The sequence below is a fragment of the Nothoprocta perdicaria genome, unplaced genomic scaffold, assembly GCF_003342845.1.
Source record: "Nothoprocta perdicaria isolate Ctin4 unplaced genomic scaffold, notPer1 scaffold_13, whole genome shotgun sequence".
Lineage (NCBI taxonomy): Eukaryota > Metazoa > Chordata > Aves > Tinamiformes > Tinamidae > Nothoprocta > Nothoprocta perdicaria.
The window spans coordinates 2,715,311-2,733,514 of NW_020454427.1; the positions used below are offsets into that span (position 1 = coordinate 2,715,311).

Genomic DNA, 18,204 nt, shown 5'->3' on the forward strand with positions numbered 1-18,204 from the left:
GGCGCGCGCCGCGCCGCTGCTCCCGATGCTCCTGCTGCTGCTGAGCCTCCTGCGCGCAGGTGGGAGCCGCGGAGCGCGCGCGGGAAACTTGCGCGGGAGGGTGGCCCGGGCGGGCGCGGGGCGCGCCGTCGGCGGGCGGAATAATAGTAATAATGATAATAATAAAAGCAGTGGTCTTTTGTCTGCAGGCGGTGGCTGGCGCTGGCAGCGGCGCGTCCCCGCCCCGGCCGCGGGCTGCGTGTTTTGGCAATAAACTCTGGCTCGGGACGGAGCGTCCCCGCGGGTGGCTCCAGGGGCAGCGCGTGTCCCCGTCCCCCCGAGGTGTGCGGGGCGGGCGGCGCTGGCCCTTGCGGTGAAGAGGGTCGCGGTGCTGGGCAGGGCGGAGCAGGGCTTGGAGTSGCCGCGTCTCGCTTAGCGCCGGCTTGGGGGGCACGGGAGCACCGAGGGGCAGCGGGTGCCGTAGGGAGAGGCCGCTCGTGCCTGTGGAGTTGCCCGCAGGGAGCGTTTCGGAGCAGTGCAGCAGCGTCTGCAAGCGGCCGCCTCGCGAGGGTATCCACCGCTTGGGTGGGAGAGGGGCGTCGAGGGGAGCCCTGCACTTGCTCCGGGTCCAAGTGCCGCCTCCAGCGGAGCGCAGCCCTCGGCAGCGCCCTGGAGTGTCAGGAGGGGCTGGGGAAGTCGGGCTGTAGTTTTTCCGCTTCTGGAAACAAAACAAAAATCCCCTAGCAGTTGTGGTGGTTTGTCTTTGTTGTAAGCACTTTACTTTGGTATGTGAAAGAGGGCAGTAGTTGATTTATTCGCTTTGTTGTTAATATTTTTGTTTTGGTAGTGTTCTTGTTTTGCACCTACTTGCTCACTGATAAGCTCAGCTGGAGTGTGATAACTGACAGTTTGGACTTCCCTGTTCAGAATATCTACATGAGTGGCTGTCTCCACACACACACCGGGCTATCCAAAGAATATCCAAAGTGCAGTAATCACAGAGATACAGAATTCCCCTAACRACGCGTAGTTCCCTGGTAGTTCCTGGAAAGCACATAGAAGTCATTAATATCCAGAGATGTCTTTACTTCGTGTGTCTCTTGCCGTGCACTTGAACCTTCATCTCCCGGTTGGGCTGTTGTTAAGAAATGCTTGGGGAACGGGACAGGTAGATTGTGTGGAGGCCACCAGATGCACCCACTGGCTGGTGGGGCAAGGAGATGGGGACCTTTGGATCCTTCATCTGCWTCAAGGTGCAGGCACTTAGGTGTGGGTGTTATTTTCTCTTAGTGGTGCATTACACAAGCTTGTGTTGACCAAAAAAGTGGTAGTTGTAGGTGTAAATGACTTGTGGTTGCAAAGGGCAAGTGACTCTGTCTGACGCTCGGGTCTCAGCATATTCCAGGCTGGAGTTGTGCTGGAAAGCGGCTCGTGTCCTGAGGCGGGTGTGGGACGTGTCGGAGACGACCGTCTGGGCAGAGCCTCAGCCTCGGGCTGTTCTGGAGCCAGCCTGACTCTGTTGCTTTGGGATTGCCCCATTGCAGGCTATTGCATCTGACGATCTCCTGCACTCCCCATTCAGACCTGTCCTCTGCCTTGTTTATTCATATACAAGTTTATATTAAGTATCTTTTTTTCTGGCCTGTAGTCAAGAGCTTTTCCCTTTGGTTGCAAGTAGTGAAGGGGGAGATGGAAAACAGAGCTCAATGAACTTATTGGAGAGTAGCCCCCTCCTCTCTTCCCTCCCCAGCCCTTCCCACTTTTTTTTTTTTTTCCTTTTTTCCTCCAAACATACTTTTGCGCCTCTCCTTCCATTTGGAGGAGTGCCYTGTGTCCCCCTGTGGTGGAATAATCTGGAAGCAGCCTTTCCTGCGTGCTTTGTCCCGGTGCTGCGCCGAGGCGCACCCTGTCCCCGGCGCAGGTCCCGGTCAGGCTSCGGGCTCTGCGCCCGCCTGCAGCCAGGGCTGCTGCTTGGCCACTCGCTCTGCCTCTGGCATGTCTGTTTTCATGGTGCTTCCCGCTACCTGCCAGCTGGCCCCGAGCGGGATTGAAGGAGGAAGATTGAACCTGATAAGGGCTGTGCTTGCTGTGGCTGAGACACGGTCTGGACCTCTCCAGCCCCGTGAATTTCCTGCCCTCCCTCCTTCGCCGTTGGTTTGTTATGTTGGGCTGCCTTGCTCTGCCCGTCCCCGGGGTCTCCTGTGGCTTTTCCTGCCTCCCCTGTAGCAGCCRTGTGGATTCTCCTGCGCCTACATGTGGCCCAAGGCCACGGCCGGGAGCAGAAGTCAAAGAATGTTCAATCCTAAACGCTCTTCCTTCCGCTACAACTGGGAAGCTTTTCTGAGCGAGYGCATAAGTGATTTTTCTTCAGGCTTTATAATAACAAATGTGATAAATTTGGCAAGGAGCGAGATTCACATTTGCATCCAGCTTAAGTACAGTTCATAGAGACTGAAGGCATTTCCATGTGCTCTTTTTTTTCTCSCAACAGAGAGCCTCTCATGGACAGATCAGCCCAGCTGTTAGGCTGTTTAGCTGCGCTGGCTCGCGGGGCCTTTCCTTGCACTGAGGCTCTCGCAGAGAGCTGTTGTTGGCTGTTGAAACAATAACACATCTTTGCAGGTGCACAGATTGAGCCAAGGATCCCAAATTGCCCAGCATAGGGATGCACTGTGGTGCGCAGGTGGATCAACATGGATATATCTTAACCACATGGCCATGAGAGCCTGTGGCAAAGGCTAGGGAAGATCCCAGGAATCACATCTGAGTGGATGTTTCTCATTGTGCAGCTTGTGCTTTTCTCTCTCGGACCTGTTGTTAGACTTTAATGACCCCTCGGGTTTCCTTTGCATTTCATACTGCCTTGTTATTAACAATAATTCCTTGTTAGTGAAAGCTACTCAAAAGAACTTAAGGCAAATCTGTAAAAAGTGAAATACCAAATACCGTATATTTGTATTTTGAAGGAAAGTTTCTCTTCAACCGAAACTTACAGTAAACACTGGAGGAGTCTGAAGGTAAGGAACAACAAATTCTGGACAAAGCAGTAACAGCACAACATCAAAGAGTTTTAACAACATATGTGTTTATCTGCAGTATATGACAGCCAGTCTAAGACCAGTCTCCTGGTCTTGTAAAAGAGAGGCAGTAATTGCTCAAGGTTGAGCTACTTTTCAGCTGTCTTTTTCTCTCTGTCCATGAAGATAACTGCCATTACAGAGATCAATCGTTACATATTGTCCTGCTCCACGTGTGTTACACGCGCATTATTTTACAGATGTTGTTTTCTTTTAATGTGGTACAAACATCTTCCAGGATTTTGACTCATTTCCTTGAGTCTCGTTCAGCTGTTTAAAGAATAGATGGAGGAAATGAGATCTAATATCCTAATGCATTACATTTACTGTAAGTGCCTTCTCACTTTAGGTGAAAACATTTACTTTTTGGTAACTTGTGGATGTCCTTCTGAATGTCCTTGTGAATGTCTTCCCCTGTCCAAGAAATAACCTGCTTTTGTTTCTGTCCATCAGAAACTTAGATCCCCAGTTTGTCTCATCTGTCTTGATAGGACTTCAGGTGTGTACTGTAATCTTACGTAAAGAAGGAGATCTAATGCTGAAAGTCAAGTACATTAGAAAGTGGTGACACAAATTTCTCTATGAGATTTGGATATTAAAGAAAAGTTGAAGAGAATGTGCACACGAATTAGTAGCACTAATATAGAAAACTGTTAATTATTATTGCTCTTCTGTGTTATTTTACTCTACAAGTCTTGCACTGTTTTGTTTTTTTTTTTTAATGACTTTTAGGAAACTAGTCGGGTTTGTCCAAAAGGTGTGTGACCTTCTATAACAATGAAACCTGCAAACAGTCCCAAGTGAACGTAATTTTACGCATGTCAGTAGTTTCTCTGGCTGGTTGCCAAACATAATGGCAACTGAAGTATATTGTTTGTCCATTGGCCAAGATTGCTGCCGTTAGTGATAAAAGCATAAGAGGAATGTAAACATCTGTGTTTGAAGAGAGAATGCCACTCATTTTCTAGGTTATAGCAATTAGAAAGCACAGTAAATGCTAATCTCTTAGTGAATTTACTCTTGGGGATTCAGTTGCKTTATTCAAAAAACATAGGTTTTCAGATATACCTTAAAATGGATTTTTAATGATCCTTATAAGTCACAACAGAAATTTTTGTACGGTATATATGGTCATGTTACCTTCTACAGCGAACAGACACGTAAGGATAGACAAGTTTCTAGTGCTGTTAACACGCTGTGCAACTCTGTGCTCCTCTTCACGTATCACTCCTTCAGACTGCAACTGAAACAAAGCATTATTTAGTAAACGTGATCACCTAAATGGCTCTGTGGTTGGGTTTGGCAAGGTCAAATATGTATGATTTTTAAATATCATTGGAGGGCTGAGTTCACAATCATGTAACATAATTATTAAATATCTGATACTGGGAAGAATTCACTAAGTCAAGTAGGCATCAACAGTTGTAGAGCTGAGCGATAATGAAGATGCATGGGCAGATTTAAGTTAAGAAAAGAGACATCTCACTTCTTAGGAAACAGTGGAAAGAAAGCTTGTAAGTCAGATAGAGATGCTTCCTGAGTATGAAGTTCCTTAGAAGCCTGACATGCCATTTTAGTCTCACTTTTCCTTTTTTGCTTCTAGTTGTCTTAGCTGAACATGTTGTTCATGACAGGGGATAGAAAAGGAAAGTTCTGTGCAAAAGGAAAAACATTGCACATTGGAAAAAATAAGTCCCATTGGGCGTTCCTTCAAGGAGCGTCAYGAATACTCTCCTGCCATTCAGAACTTGTCTTAATTTTGGAGGGGGGAGGAAGAGCTGAGTTAGCTCTAACATTGTCAGGAGTGTTTTAAGTATCCCTGCAGATACTTAAAACACCTGCAGATACAGTATCCCCCCCCCCCCCCCTTTCTCCAGGTTGATTTTAGTTTAACCTGTTCTAAAGCAGACATGGCATAGTGATTCTACTATCCATTTTTTTTTAATGCTTAGCTAGTTATTAAAAGTTTTAAAGTTGTTTCTGTGTTGCTTAACTCCGTTCTTTTTTTGCCCTCCTCTGGGGGACAGAGGGAACAGGTGATCACCATTCTTTTTATAGCTGCATTTTTACATACTGACAACCAATACCACATCTTTAACTCTTTTAACTTCTTTTTTTTCTGTGCTGAACAGAAGCGCGTGTGGGGCAGTTCTTTCAGGCTTTTCTCCTGGTGCCTTTTTTGTACCTTGCCCTCCTCTTGTCCTTCTCGTCCCTCGCCAGCTTGTCTGCGTTTCCCCCCACATACCACGTGTAAAATTGACACCTGACTCCAGATGAGAGGCTCGGTCCTGCCAGATTTAACAAAGTAGGTGCCTCCCTGTGTGGTGTGCCACGGTTTGATTCAAAGCGTCTTTTAAATCCGATCTTAATCATGATTTAAATCAGCCAACAGTAAGCCTCATTTTGACTGCTTTGCATTTGTACTTAATGATTTAGCAAAGAAAGGTTTAACCTCCTTTATTGCCATTGAGTTAGAGTTTTAATTAAATGTAGCCTCTCCACCTAGTGTTATACTTAGTTTGATTAATCACTGTGCATGTATTTAAGCAATTATAGCTTATCATATATGCACTTATTCTGATTCTTCATGTGTTTGTTTTAGTATTAAAATAGAAAGTGTTGACAGTTCTTATTTATTGGATAATTTTTTATTTATGATTTGCCTCGATTAAAATGAAGGAAACTCAAATTCTAAAGTGTTCTGTTAGATAAATAGCACCCCAGAGGAGGTAGCCAATTCAGAAGAGAAAATTTACTGAGAAATATCTTGGGGAAAAAAAGAAAAGTGTCTGAAAGGCCTATCTGTAGTCAAAACTGGTGATATCTAATCACTATGCTGCAAAAATTTTAGAACTTGGTCAGATCTCATCCTCTTTTATCAAGTTTTTATTCTTAGAACGGCAGAGGAAAGAAACATTCATGTTTTTCAACTCCTGATCAGTATCTTGTCTTTGAATGGACTCGTTACTTAATTGAATTGTACTGAATGAACTGWAATGAGGAAGGTATTTCCTCTACACCTGTTAGGAGACTCCAGATGGCAAAGGCTGGTTTATCACTGCAACACAACCCGGGTTGAGGTGCTCAGCTTYTGCCTTCCGTGAATTTAATTCTTTGATTATCTTTAAAACATTGTCAGCAAATGTTGTGTTCAGGTGATATTCTGCTTTTAAATTTTTAATGATTGCAGAAGGTGTAAGTTTTAATTTGTGGTGTTCTATTGTATTTTCAATTTTAATTTGGAATATTTTTTAATTTAAAATTGTTCTCCTTTAAAAATGTGTTTTTATTTTAATATAATTTTAAATATTAAATATCTTATGTGCTATACTTACCTGCCATGGTTGTGTTATATRTCTGGGAAATGTAGATACTCTTTTGCAGTAGCACCATGTTGTTGACACATTCAGTTTCTGCTACTTGGTGACCACCAAATTCTTTACTTTTGCTGCCAAACTCTTTGCTTGCTATTTTRTATAGTATGGAAGCATTTTCTATGTCAGTAGATGAGCATAACTTTTTACCTTTGAAAAGAAATTGCGTTATCTTTGACAAAATAAAAGCTTCCTCCCTGAAGTGGTTCGTTGTAGCACAAGTTGTTGAAGTTTCCTATTCCATAGCACGTCTGACTTCCAGCTATTATACATAAAATTGCTGACTTGGCAATAATGTTAACATCATCCTATAWAGGATTCGGAGCATGCAGCATGGTGAAAGAGGTCAAACTGAAGGAGCAGAATTAAACTCAGTATTTCTGGCCTCCTCTTGTAACCTGGATGCTCTTCTACAAGATGCTGCAATGAGGTTCCGTGCTTGGGCAGGCAGCCTGTGCTCACAACAGGATGCCCTCTCTTGTCTCCTCAGGAATCTCTCCTGGAGTAGTAAGAATAACTTTTTCTCAGTAAACTCTTACCTGTGTATGGACCATGGACATGCAATTTATGATAGAGTTGTGGTAGTATCCTCGGAAATAATAATAAAAAAACAATTTGCAGGCAAAATATACAACTCCTTGGGACTTCTGATGACAATGGAAAGAAGTTAGGGGGCAAGTTATGTATTGCCTTTTAAGATCCATACAGATACACAAATTGTCAGAAACACATGSAAACTTCTGTCTTGAATCTGTGTGCAAGACAGCTTTTCACCAATCCTACTGCGTATTGACACAACTACATGGGACTAGCTTGTTCACCTTGGAAGACTGAAGAAGGAGCCTATGAGTATTTCTTGGTCACGGTAGCAAAGAAATATCTTTGCCTAGAGTTTCAGAAAGTATGTCTCAATTAAACGTTTATTTGGTTTGATGCTCTTTATAAGACTTCATGATTTTTTACAAGATTCTGTAGCAACATTCTAATTAGCACACACCTTGTGCAGTATTTGGATGATGCAAATCTAACTTATTGCAGGCTAACTAAAATTGACTGAACGGATAAGGCTAAATATTATAATTAAATATTAAAAACTATATCGGCAAATGTGGAAATAATCAAAAACTTGATGCCAGGTGTGTGCATCGCAGGTGATGGCAAAGACTTTTATTTTGGTAAAAGGTAAATGCCTTAGATGCCGTATTACTAAAACGGTATTGCCAAATTCTCATGAATCTGTCAGCCCTTTCAGTGAGGGAGAAAGAATGCAAAGTAATATGTGTATACAAGATAACCGTGCCTTCTTCCAGAATTTGGTGATTGTGTTTATTATCTTAATCTGAAAGTATTATTTACTGCTGTAATCTTCTAGGAAAAAGTACTGAACTAAATATCTGGAAAAAGTAAAAAGCAGYGCTCCTTTTTGTGGTATTTAATGTGGTCCATCATAAGAGCAATGATAACATAATTATGCAATTATTGGTATATTTTTCTCCCCTTGAGGCCTTATGTAGATGGTTACTAGTGCACCTTTTAATGAAATTGCTACTATTTGATAAAATTGCTGCCAGGATTTGAAATAATTATAATTTGCATTGCCAAAAGTCTTACATCTCCTTCCTCAGTTGAGCATTTTTCAAATAGACATTAGTTCAGATGGCAAAACGATTCACTTTTCTCCAGTTTTCTCATTTATCTTCATTAGAACTACCTTTTTATTGAATTTCAGAAAAACATACCTTCAAGCTCATGTTAATGATTACAAGAAACATTCTTTTAAAATGGAAGTGAAAAGATACCGCACTTTTTAATGTAAATGTCACCAAAGAGAAGTGAGAAGGAAAAGCCATTAAAGCAGTAGACAAAATGAGTGACAGCTGAATTTGAATTTACTTTGCATTAGCACACGTCTTCATCCCTTTGAATTGTTCTTTATGTTTGCTTTATATTGTGTTTATGTATGTGTGCAACAGCTGCAAAAGGTAGTTGTGGGAACAACTGGTTAATAAGCAATTTTGGTAGTTTGAAGGAAAAAAAGGAAATAATCTGCAGGAGCAAGGATCAGTCTAAAAGACGTGAGACTACAAAATCTCAAAGCTGACAAGTATTGTAGCAGCAGTTACTCTGTGCAAATATTACATATATGCGTATATATGCATACATATTTTCCATACTGTACTTCTCCTTGAATAAGAATTATCAGTCATTGTTTTGAGCTCAGACCATATTTTAAGTTTAAAAAAGACTTTTAGATCAGTTTTGCTTTGAGTCTTGTTTTGTTCATTAACACATTGTGTGTAAATTCSTTCTATGGTGGTGTGTTTGGTAGAAGGAACCATAAGGTAGCAATGTGCTGTAATTTAATGATTTGTGCATCTGGAGTATGTTGTTGCTCATAGTGTTTCATAGCACATGTAATGCCTTTTTTTTTTAAATGGAGGATTTTATTAAAAAAAAAAAAGCCCTAAAACGATGAGGAAAAAGAATATTCAGAAAGGTATCATACTCAGGCAAGGAAAAAGGCATGGATTTTAATCCTGTTATGATTGTTTAGTCCTGTTCTAAAGCAGAAGGGTATTTAGCTATGTGCCTGCTTTTGAGAAAATGCCTCTATCGCAGAATTAGCCTTGTCAATCAGAAAGGACAATTCACATGGCTCGAGTTTTCCCGCTCCAGCAGGGAAAGAAAAGCCGCTCGGGGGAAAAGGAGAATAGTTTTCTCTCTGGAAGTTGCAGTTACTTGCTGCAGCGTTTCCCCTGGGTGAAGGACATGTGTATGGGTTTTGCACTAGCACGTGAAGCCAGCTCTGGCACATGTGCTTCACAGACCACATGCAGGCTTTTCTCTGGTCAACCAGAAATCAGCCAAGTAGTATCAGTGATTGCTCCAGCAGGACCTGCTGGCTTCCACCCGTGATCATGCAGGGTGCTTGTGCTTCCTGCTCCTCCTGAAGAATCTTGTCAGTGTTTCCCTTGGAGGGTGGGATCTGCTGGGGATGAGTGAACTGGCTGCAGATGTGTGCCTGCCCTGTCCTTTGTTGCCACCTGGCTTGGGCGCTGTGTCTGCTTAACCACRTCTCCTTGAGAGTGTCTCCTCAGCAGCGCTGCTTATCTGGGCCATTCTGTCCTTTGGACTTCTTGGTATGGCTCCCATGAAGACAGGTTGTTCCCTCTTTCTYCAGGAAAGGGCAGATCCCAAGTGTTGCTGCCCGTCTCATGGCGTGGCCTCCCAGCGCACAGGCCACTCGGCGAGGCAGGTCTGGGATGTCTCCAGCAGTGGGGTGGTGCAGAGCGCTGTCTGTCCCACAGGCACCGCTCCAGCTGCCTCTGTGGTTCCCCACGCTCTGGCCTCCACGCAGACAAAGGAACCCTTTGTTCCAGGCACCTTCCACTTCCTCTCTGCTGTTTGCCCTGGGTGGGAGCCAGCTGGCTCCACATTTGCTCCTCACATGGGGAGATACCTGCTTCACCTTGAAGTAGGCTTGGTGCTGCCTTTGGGCATCGGGCTTGTGAGCTCTCAGTGGCTGCTGTGCCTGTTGCATTTCCCTTCCTACCTAGGGCTGAGAGGGGAGCCGTGTTCCAAGGTGGTGATTGCCACCGTCACAGCTTGGTGAACATCATCCCCTTGTTCTCTACTTAGCGCCTAGGAGCTTTTGAGACTCCAAGACCTCAGCTCAAGTAACAGCCTAGGAGCTAGAGAATGCTGTGTTTTTTCCCTGAAACACACACAGCACTTAGGGGAGGCTGTTGGTCATCAGACAGCACTGAGACTGTCAGATGAGCAGTTCCTTCTGCGGGGAAGCCTAATCATTTCAGTGCTCCCAATAYGCTTGGTGACATTTTTCTGGGAGGAAGTTGAGGCAGGGAGGAAGGTCAGCATTTCAGTGAGCATGGAGGTACGGTGTCCGTGTATGCTGAGCATCTGTGATGCTTCTGGGAGATAATCCTGTCATTGTCTTCTACTGAAGTGCGTCTGTGTCTTTGAGGAGACACCAGCGTGGGTGATGGCATGGGTGGTTTCTTTTGCAAAGTTAGAGGCTATCCTGCTAGCCTTATATTTCCCCTTGGCATCGCTGAAATGCTGCATGATGTAGCTTTCAGATCAGATTATTTAAAATTGACATTTGCCATTGCTAAACTTTCCATCTAGCATAAGGGAGAGTGTCTGTTCAGCGAAGTGGAACAAAACAAGTAAGCGCTATGATAGCATCTCGTCTTTGAAAAATCTGGGAGGTTATGTACATCAAAGCAAATTAAAATTGCCTCAGCGGGGCTAAAATGGGAGGTTTACACTTTATTTGTTTCCTTGAGGCATAAAATGGAAGGACAAAGAAAATCTAATTGAAAGGTCTTAAATTCAGCTTTAGTCACAACATATGTGAAGAGTGCACAGTGGCTGTAACAAGAGACGGAGTTTGTAAGGGGAGGCAGTTTTCTTAACTAGACCAACTAATACTGTAAAGAAAAAGCAAGCAAGCTTCTGGCTACAACTTCTGCATTTGTGTAAAAGAAGCGAGTTTTGGTTCTGCTCTTTTTTCAAACCTGCGGGAGACTTGTGTGTCTAAAAACATGTCAACTTTTCCAGCAGCCCTGGGTATGCTGAAAGAGGATATTACCTCCCTGCAAGCCACGTCTTGTTGATATCCCTAGTCCTCTGCATCTACAGTAGTACCACTACTTTAACTGATAAAGCCTATCTCTTGTTTCTGTTCTCTTACGTTATTATAGATGAGAAACTGAAAAATGTGGTGAGTAAGGTCTGTGTGATATCCCTTGAAATGAAGTCAGTGCCTGGAAAGAATAGGGTTTAAAGCTAAAGCAGTCTCTCTGGTGGCGTCCAGTCCTTACAACCTTAACACAAACATCACAGATATTTTATCCTGTGAATTTTAGCTCCTAAGTGCATTCATCATGGAAAAACATCAGCTGGTTCAGTGGTCATAAATCCAGGACTGATAATTTGGAAATGATGGTCAGGGAATTGTTTTTGTTGTGTAAGATTAGCACAGTTTCCATGGGGGCTGTTGATCACTGTCAAGGTCATGGAGAACAACAGGAGGAAGAGGCTCTCAGGCGAGTGCCGTCCTCCTGAAGGGCAGCCCAGCAGCACACAGCACTAGGAGAAGGGAATTACTCTTGTTGGCTTGCGCTGAACCCCCTGGCAGATCAGTGCTCATCCCCTGGGCTTGGAAGAGAAAGGGACATCGGGAGCCCAAGTGCAGTGGTAACCTTCAAGCAAGTGCACTGGTAGCCTTTGTGCCTCTGTTTTTGGTTCTTCCTCTGCTCAGGAGGTGGAGCTGCTTTTTAGGATGGCGCTTGAAGGCTTGGGGCAAGGGAATTGCCTGCTTCTAGTGTGTAGACAGCGCTGCTGATGTGGCTAATCTCCTTGGGGTCTGAGAGTAATTGATAGGGATTAGGTGTTGGGACAGGTAGCGGGTGGACACGTGGTCACCATGAAGCCTCAGAACATCCCATAGTCTGTGTTGCTCCCATCCACCATGTTGGTGGAAGGGCAGGACATCCAGTTGTGTATATGGGGCTCTTCAATCAAAAAGAGGGTCTTGGAAGGGAAAGAAATGGGGGTCTTCACAATGATATGCTTCTGCACAGTGACTGTACATGAAGCTGAATTGTGCCTCTTCTCTTAGTAGATGTTTGGAATTAAGTTTAACATGGAAGGAGGCTGGATAAGGTGCAACTGTAAGTCAGCTCTGAAAGCAATCTGTTCTGYTATTACCAGCTTCTTGTTCCTTTTAATGTTTAGCTAAGAATTGAAAAAGGAAATGGCCATGTAGGTATTAAGCTGTTGGCCTAAGGTTGTACAGGAAATCTGTGGAAGGATGGGGAATAAAAGCCACAACACTTGACTCTCCATCTTGCTCAACGGCAGTACCAGGTCCTTTGTTTGGCAGCTGGAGATGAATTCCGGTGGCTTGTGAGTCTAATGTGGATTTGCACCTGATGTGCTTTTCCCTGCTTCATCAACGTTGTGACTGAGGCAGACCAGGATTCCACGATTTTTTTTTTCTTTTTCCCAGGATGGTGTGCTGTTTAGCCAAAGCTTGTTTGTTTGCACATCCCCTTATTGTTACAAGTACATTCTGCTGTCCTTAATCATATCCCTGCAATCTGACCTGCATTTCCTATCAGTGTTATCTACAGCTGCTGTATTTTCTAATTCCTTCAGCCCAGTTTTCCAGATGTTCCTTCTGCTGCAGAAGTCACTGCTGCTGTACTCCCCCTCCTTTCTCCCTCTGCCCCTTTTTTTTTAGGGATTAGGAGGCTTTTTGCAACATATTCACACATGCTGCTTCTTTTTCAGTTACTCAGTTTTGTTCTTAAGTGATCTCAGCAATGTAGTATTTAACTAAAATTCAGTACATTACAAGGTAGAATAGTGGAAGTGACTTTTCCAGCTATAGAACACACACTCAAAATATCCAAAATGGACTTTTTTTTTCATTATTTAGTATTAGGTATTTGCCATTATTATGTTTATTAGACTATGATTACTTGCTGTTTGTCCTTGAGGGCAACCCTAGGGAGGAATCCAGAAYGCCAGGGTGATATTGTGGCTGTGTCACCTGGGGAGGGTCTGATGTTTCCAGGTGGGACTTGCAGATCACCTCAACCTGTAGCAGGATCAATGCATCCAGTTAGCCAGCAGCAACCATGGCAGAGGGTTGTTTTCCTCTTTTTTCATCCTGTCCTAGGATTGGATGGGYTTCCCAGAGGATAGGACAATAATAATGCTTATGGTCCTCCTCCTTTTCCACAGTATGAGTGGGGAGCCATCTTCAGTGTGGGCCAGGAGAGGGAGCAGGGATGCAAAACCATGCCTGAGGAGGGATCTTTGGAAAAGCTGTGGATTCCTCCATCCTCTTGCTGAGAGTGAAGTTGTGCCTGTGCCAGAGATGCATGTGCAGCCCTGGGAGGAAACCACTGACTCTGTATCCCATGATTTTGGGATTCCTGCATGGAGATCTATTACCATTTCCTGCCAGCAAGACCTGATTTTGAATTTCTTAGCTTTACTAATATATGTTTTTTTGATTATAATTTTGTTATGGGAGTGTGCAGGATCAATACAGGACTTGGAGGAAACCCACTGTACCTCAGGTGCAATACAAATGGAGTAGCCTCTGGTGTGATGTGCAAGCAGTCTGAGAAAAGATCAGGACATAGCAGATGGGCATGTGCTAGTGCGGATTAGTAGACTGGATTACAAACTGTTGGTAAAAATCCCAGATTTTCGTTACTTAATTATTCTCCCCAAAAGCGTATATACACTGTCATTCCCATCTTTCTCAAYACCATTTACTCTTTAAGTCTCCTTTTTAAAAGATAGGAGATACTTAGGTGCAAAATACTAAACACATTTGATAGTTTTTACTTTTACCACTGATATTCTTACCCCGTCATGTTCCATTCCCTTGAAGATATATTGGTTTTGGGTGTCAGAAAGACCGAGTTGCGGGAATCCTTTGCRGAAGGCATTAATTCAGTTTGTAAATTCTTCTGCAGAAATTTACAAAACTTGGGGTGCTGACCTGAAAGTCTATGATGCAGTGCTAGGGAAAAAATAAATAAAAAAAAAAGGCATAAAAATATGAACTATTTTTTATGAAATATCAGTTTTTCTTAGTCTCTTGTGACATTCTAGATTGTCTTCTGGGGCTGTCCTCAAGGGCAAATAGCATGTAATTATATCATATGCTAATAAAATAAACCAATAATGACAGGTATTTAATAGTATTGCAAAAAAAAAAGCCCATAAAATATTACACACAATTCAGAATTGGAAATTATTATTTCTAGGATGCTTGCATATAAGTGCAGTCATGTGAGTTTGCATAGAGATTAGTGGAGCTCACGTGGAAAATTTCTTATAGTGCTGGAAAAATGACTGCCTTTTTGATTGGACACGGATAAAAACATTTTAATCAGAAGTACATGATGTGAAAATGGGGACTCCCTCCAAAATCCAGACCAAAAACAAAGTAATTGGACTCTGATCATCTGACAGCCCTTGCTGCCTAAATGGTTGCTGTTGGATTTGTAAGGAAGAGCAGCAGTTACCTGACCTGGCTTTAATCCACTATATAACATAAGAACAACCAGAGCTACAAGATAAGTGAATTAAGTCTGGAATTTAATCTTGTACCAACTAATTATCCAATTGTTTTGCTTGAATGCCTGTTATTATCCCTGAGGATAGGGAAATTTAGCCTCCGAAAGGAGCCCCTGTACATGTTTTTCAATGCGAGTAGTGTTTCTTTGTGAAGTTCCCCATACACATACGGACATTATACATCATGCTCAGCTGGGCAACACTGTGTTATATATTAGACCCTGAGGAGAAAGCTGTGCTCCTAGGGCTTGGAGAGGCTTGTGCAGCAGCCAAGGCTGTAGATTTGGATGCCTGGCTTCAGTGTCCATTGCCCAGGAGTGCCGGCAGGAGGAAGGGATGAAGGATGCTAAAAAAGAGGGATTTGGGTGAGAGGCAGAGCGTGGTGGAGCAGGAGCTCTTTGTTGTCTCAGTGCCTCTGAGCTCTGCTCTCTTCCTTTGCCTGGTGGAACTTGTTGTGGGAACCTGAGATTTGACCTGGTGGGACTTTGTGCCCTAGGGGAGGGCGGTGAGTGGGTTTGGAAGGAGAAGCAGCCCCGCTCCTGGCTGCCAAGTGTGTTTTGTTTGGATGGTCACGAGCGTGCGCTTGGGTTGTRTGTTGCTAATCCACTGTATAAACACTCAGGAGAGGAGCGGAGCAGAGGGAGCAGTTTAACRAGCTGAGCAGCTTGGCGTCTCGTGAGGCCACCAAGCCTTTGGTCCCTTCTCCTTTGGTCCCTTCACATCAGCTGTCCCCTTGCRCTGGTAGGAGCGTGTCCCACGAAGGTCTGTGCRCGACGCAGAGGTCRTGGTGAGGTGCCGAGGGAGAGTCTCCCTCTCCTTCCCGGTGCAGGTTGCGTGTCTGGTGCTTTGCTCTGCTGCTGGTTTGTGCCTGTTCATCTGGCCACCTTGTCACGGCTGAGGTTTCCTTCCGTTGAAATGAAAGTCCCACATAGGYGGAGTGGTCGGCTCCTCTTTTCAGAGGCGCATCCAGCCCCTTGAGAGGAGGTGGAGGAGAGATAGTGGCTGTTGCTGCTGGAGGAGGGGGATAAGGCAGGCTGAGGCAGCAGGGCACTGTGTTTTTCAGCCCCTTTTATGCATGGCCTAGTGGGCTGGCAGGACTTGGGCCGTGGGGAGCTTTGCCATGTTGCTTGAGATGAGAGAGCTGCTCTTCTCTTGTCTGCAAAGCCACTGCTGGGTGGACCTTAGCTCCAGAGATGTTGGACTCTTGCTCTGTTCAGCCCAGCAGTTGTATTGTGCTTCAGACTCACATCTGYATTTTAATGCGGCAGATTTGAAATGTGATTTTTTTTTTTCTGCCTTCTTTTCTTTTTTTGCTGGCCATTTCTCAGATGCTCATTTATATGTTCAGTCTTGGAAGCATATAGGCAGGGGTAGTGGTCTTTGTGTGRAGAATTTCTGGTAGCATTGGAAAAATGACTGCCCTTCTGGTTGAGCGCTGATAAATACCTTTTAATTAGAGGAAGATGGTGTGAAAATGGAGACCTCCTCCAAAACCCAGTCCACAAACAAAATGATTAGTCTTTGCTGCTGGTCTGGATATCCTTGGCTTCCTACTTTGTCACTGCACTGGATTTGTCAGGAAGAGGAGTGGTTACCTGACCTCATCCTAATCCATTATATACCTTAATAGCGGCTAAAACTGTGAGATAAGTGAATTAAGTCTGGAATGCATAATCTTGTCCCAACTAATTATCCAGTTGTTGTGCTTGATTGCCTGTTGTTATCCCCATGAGGTAACCTTCCCCCCCCCCGCCCAAATGGGTTTTTGAATGCAGGCAGTAGTGCATTTTTGTGGCATGACTGCTGCACATGGAGTTTTAAGGTGAGGTAAATGGTGCTTCCTAGGAAAATGGTATGAGCTAACGGCACAGCTCTTAGGTCCCACTTTTATATTGGGGTTGGGAGCTGGAGAAGCCTTATTTTTTTATTTTATTTTTTTCCTTTCCTCCAAGTTTGCAGTATAAATTGGGAAATGGTTGGGAACTGTGAACTSAGGCTGCTAATTTTACACTTTTAATTTCTTGGAACTTCTAAAATGTTGTGTTTTGGCATGTTAAGTGTTAAGAACAGATTTAAAGTGGCTTTGACTGGGAGATTGGCACCCCAGTGGCAGTAACTTAGTAGTGTTGGAATGGGATCTTGAGGGATRTTTTGCATGGAATTATTTTTTTAGGTAAGAAATGACAAATTACCAGTCCACGTAAAGAAATAAGCCCTGCAGTGGAAAGTATGCGCTAATGCCGTAATTAAACTGGACATTTCTTAAAGTGTGACTGGAGTTTCTAAATACATGAGAGAGCAGTTTAAAGAGAGCAAGGGATCTGTAATTCTTGGCAAAATACTGAATAAATGGCAAAGAATGGTTTAAAATGGTACCATGTAGAATGAGACTCGTAGAGTTTTGAATTAATTTTTAAATAGTTTGGGTCTGTTCCCAATCAAAACCCAAATCGCTGCAGAAGTAGATGCAATTGCAGCTTATTATTTTTAAGAAGCCACCTCCAAAGATTTTAACTGCACTTATCCAATTGTTAATAATGATTTTGCTGCAGGAAAAKAATTGGAGAGTTGTATTAACATACATTGGATTTTGTCTTCTTTTTTCCAGGTGGTTCGTTGTCACATGAAGAATCTTGGCTAATTGTGAATAAAGGAGAAGGATTAAGACTGACGTGCAATGAGGAGGGACCCGTAATTTGGAATTTCCAGAACTCGGACCCACTAGCGAAAGCAAGGAGTTCCAATGAGAAAGAGTGGTACACCAAAAATGCAACAACCAGAGACATAGGCAGATATATATGCAAAAGCAAGGGGAGGATTGTCAAATCTTTTTATGTTTTTGTTAAAGGTAAAAATTAAGGAAGTCTTCTTTTTTTGGTGGGTGAGGGGTGGGGGAAGTGGAAATGSATGTTTGGCTTTCCCCTCATTGTTTTCTCACTACCAAGGGTTCGCCTTGAGAAGGTTGGCCCAGAACAAATACTGGCTATTTCTTTGCTTGCGAGTGCTCAGAAGCTGAAATAAAGCCTTTTAAATTACCTTCAAACATTATGTGGAATCATCCTATTAGCCCAGAAAGACTCAAAAGTTATTTCGTAGATAGTTGGGTAGACCCAGAAACAGTGAAAGTCTAAACTGGAAAAGAGAAGAGAAATCCTCCTGGCCTGTATTATTTAAACAGGAAGTAAATCCTAGGGAGGAAATGAATTTGAGGTGTAGAAGAGCACAGTCCAATAGAAGAAATATTTCCTGTTCAGTAGAAAGAAAACTCACTCCAGCTTTACTTTCAAAGGCCTTTGTCACCAGAGCAAAGTGTTCCCTAGTTGCTGACCTAGACATCCCATGTTTCATTATCAGCATGATAATTTTTGTCTTAAACCAAGTGCATGGCATTATCATACCTCCTAAGCCACTTCTCTCACTGTTTCCTCTTAGACTGTCGTCTGGAGATCTCTATCATTCAAATGGTAGTAGGCCAATTTACAAGACAAAAGGAAACTTCTCTCTTTTTCTATTCATTTTTGGGGAATCTAGCCTCTAGTGAGAGTAAATGGGAACTGAAATAAACATAATGTCACTACCGTACTCCATATTTTTGTGTTCGGTTTTAATGGCCAAGTTCTTAGTGTTTCAAAGTCATCAGCTAG

At 43.4% G+C, this 18,204-nt stretch overlaps 1 protein-coding gene across 1 annotated transcript in view; it reads left to right on the forward strand.

The window, feature by feature from the left end:
• The first annotated feature begins 25 nt into the window (after positions 1-25).
• KIT (KIT proto-oncogene receptor tyrosine kinase) overlaps positions 26-18,204 on the forward strand; it is a 51,319-nt gene continuing 33,140 nt past the window's right edge. The window contains exons 1-2 of the mRNA XM_026033633.1: positions 26-59; positions 17,169-17,408. Of these exons, the coding sequence (XP_025889418.1) occupies positions 26-59; positions 17,169-17,408 (274 nt within the window). The remainder of the gene's footprint in view (positions 60-17,168; positions 17,409-18,204) is intronic.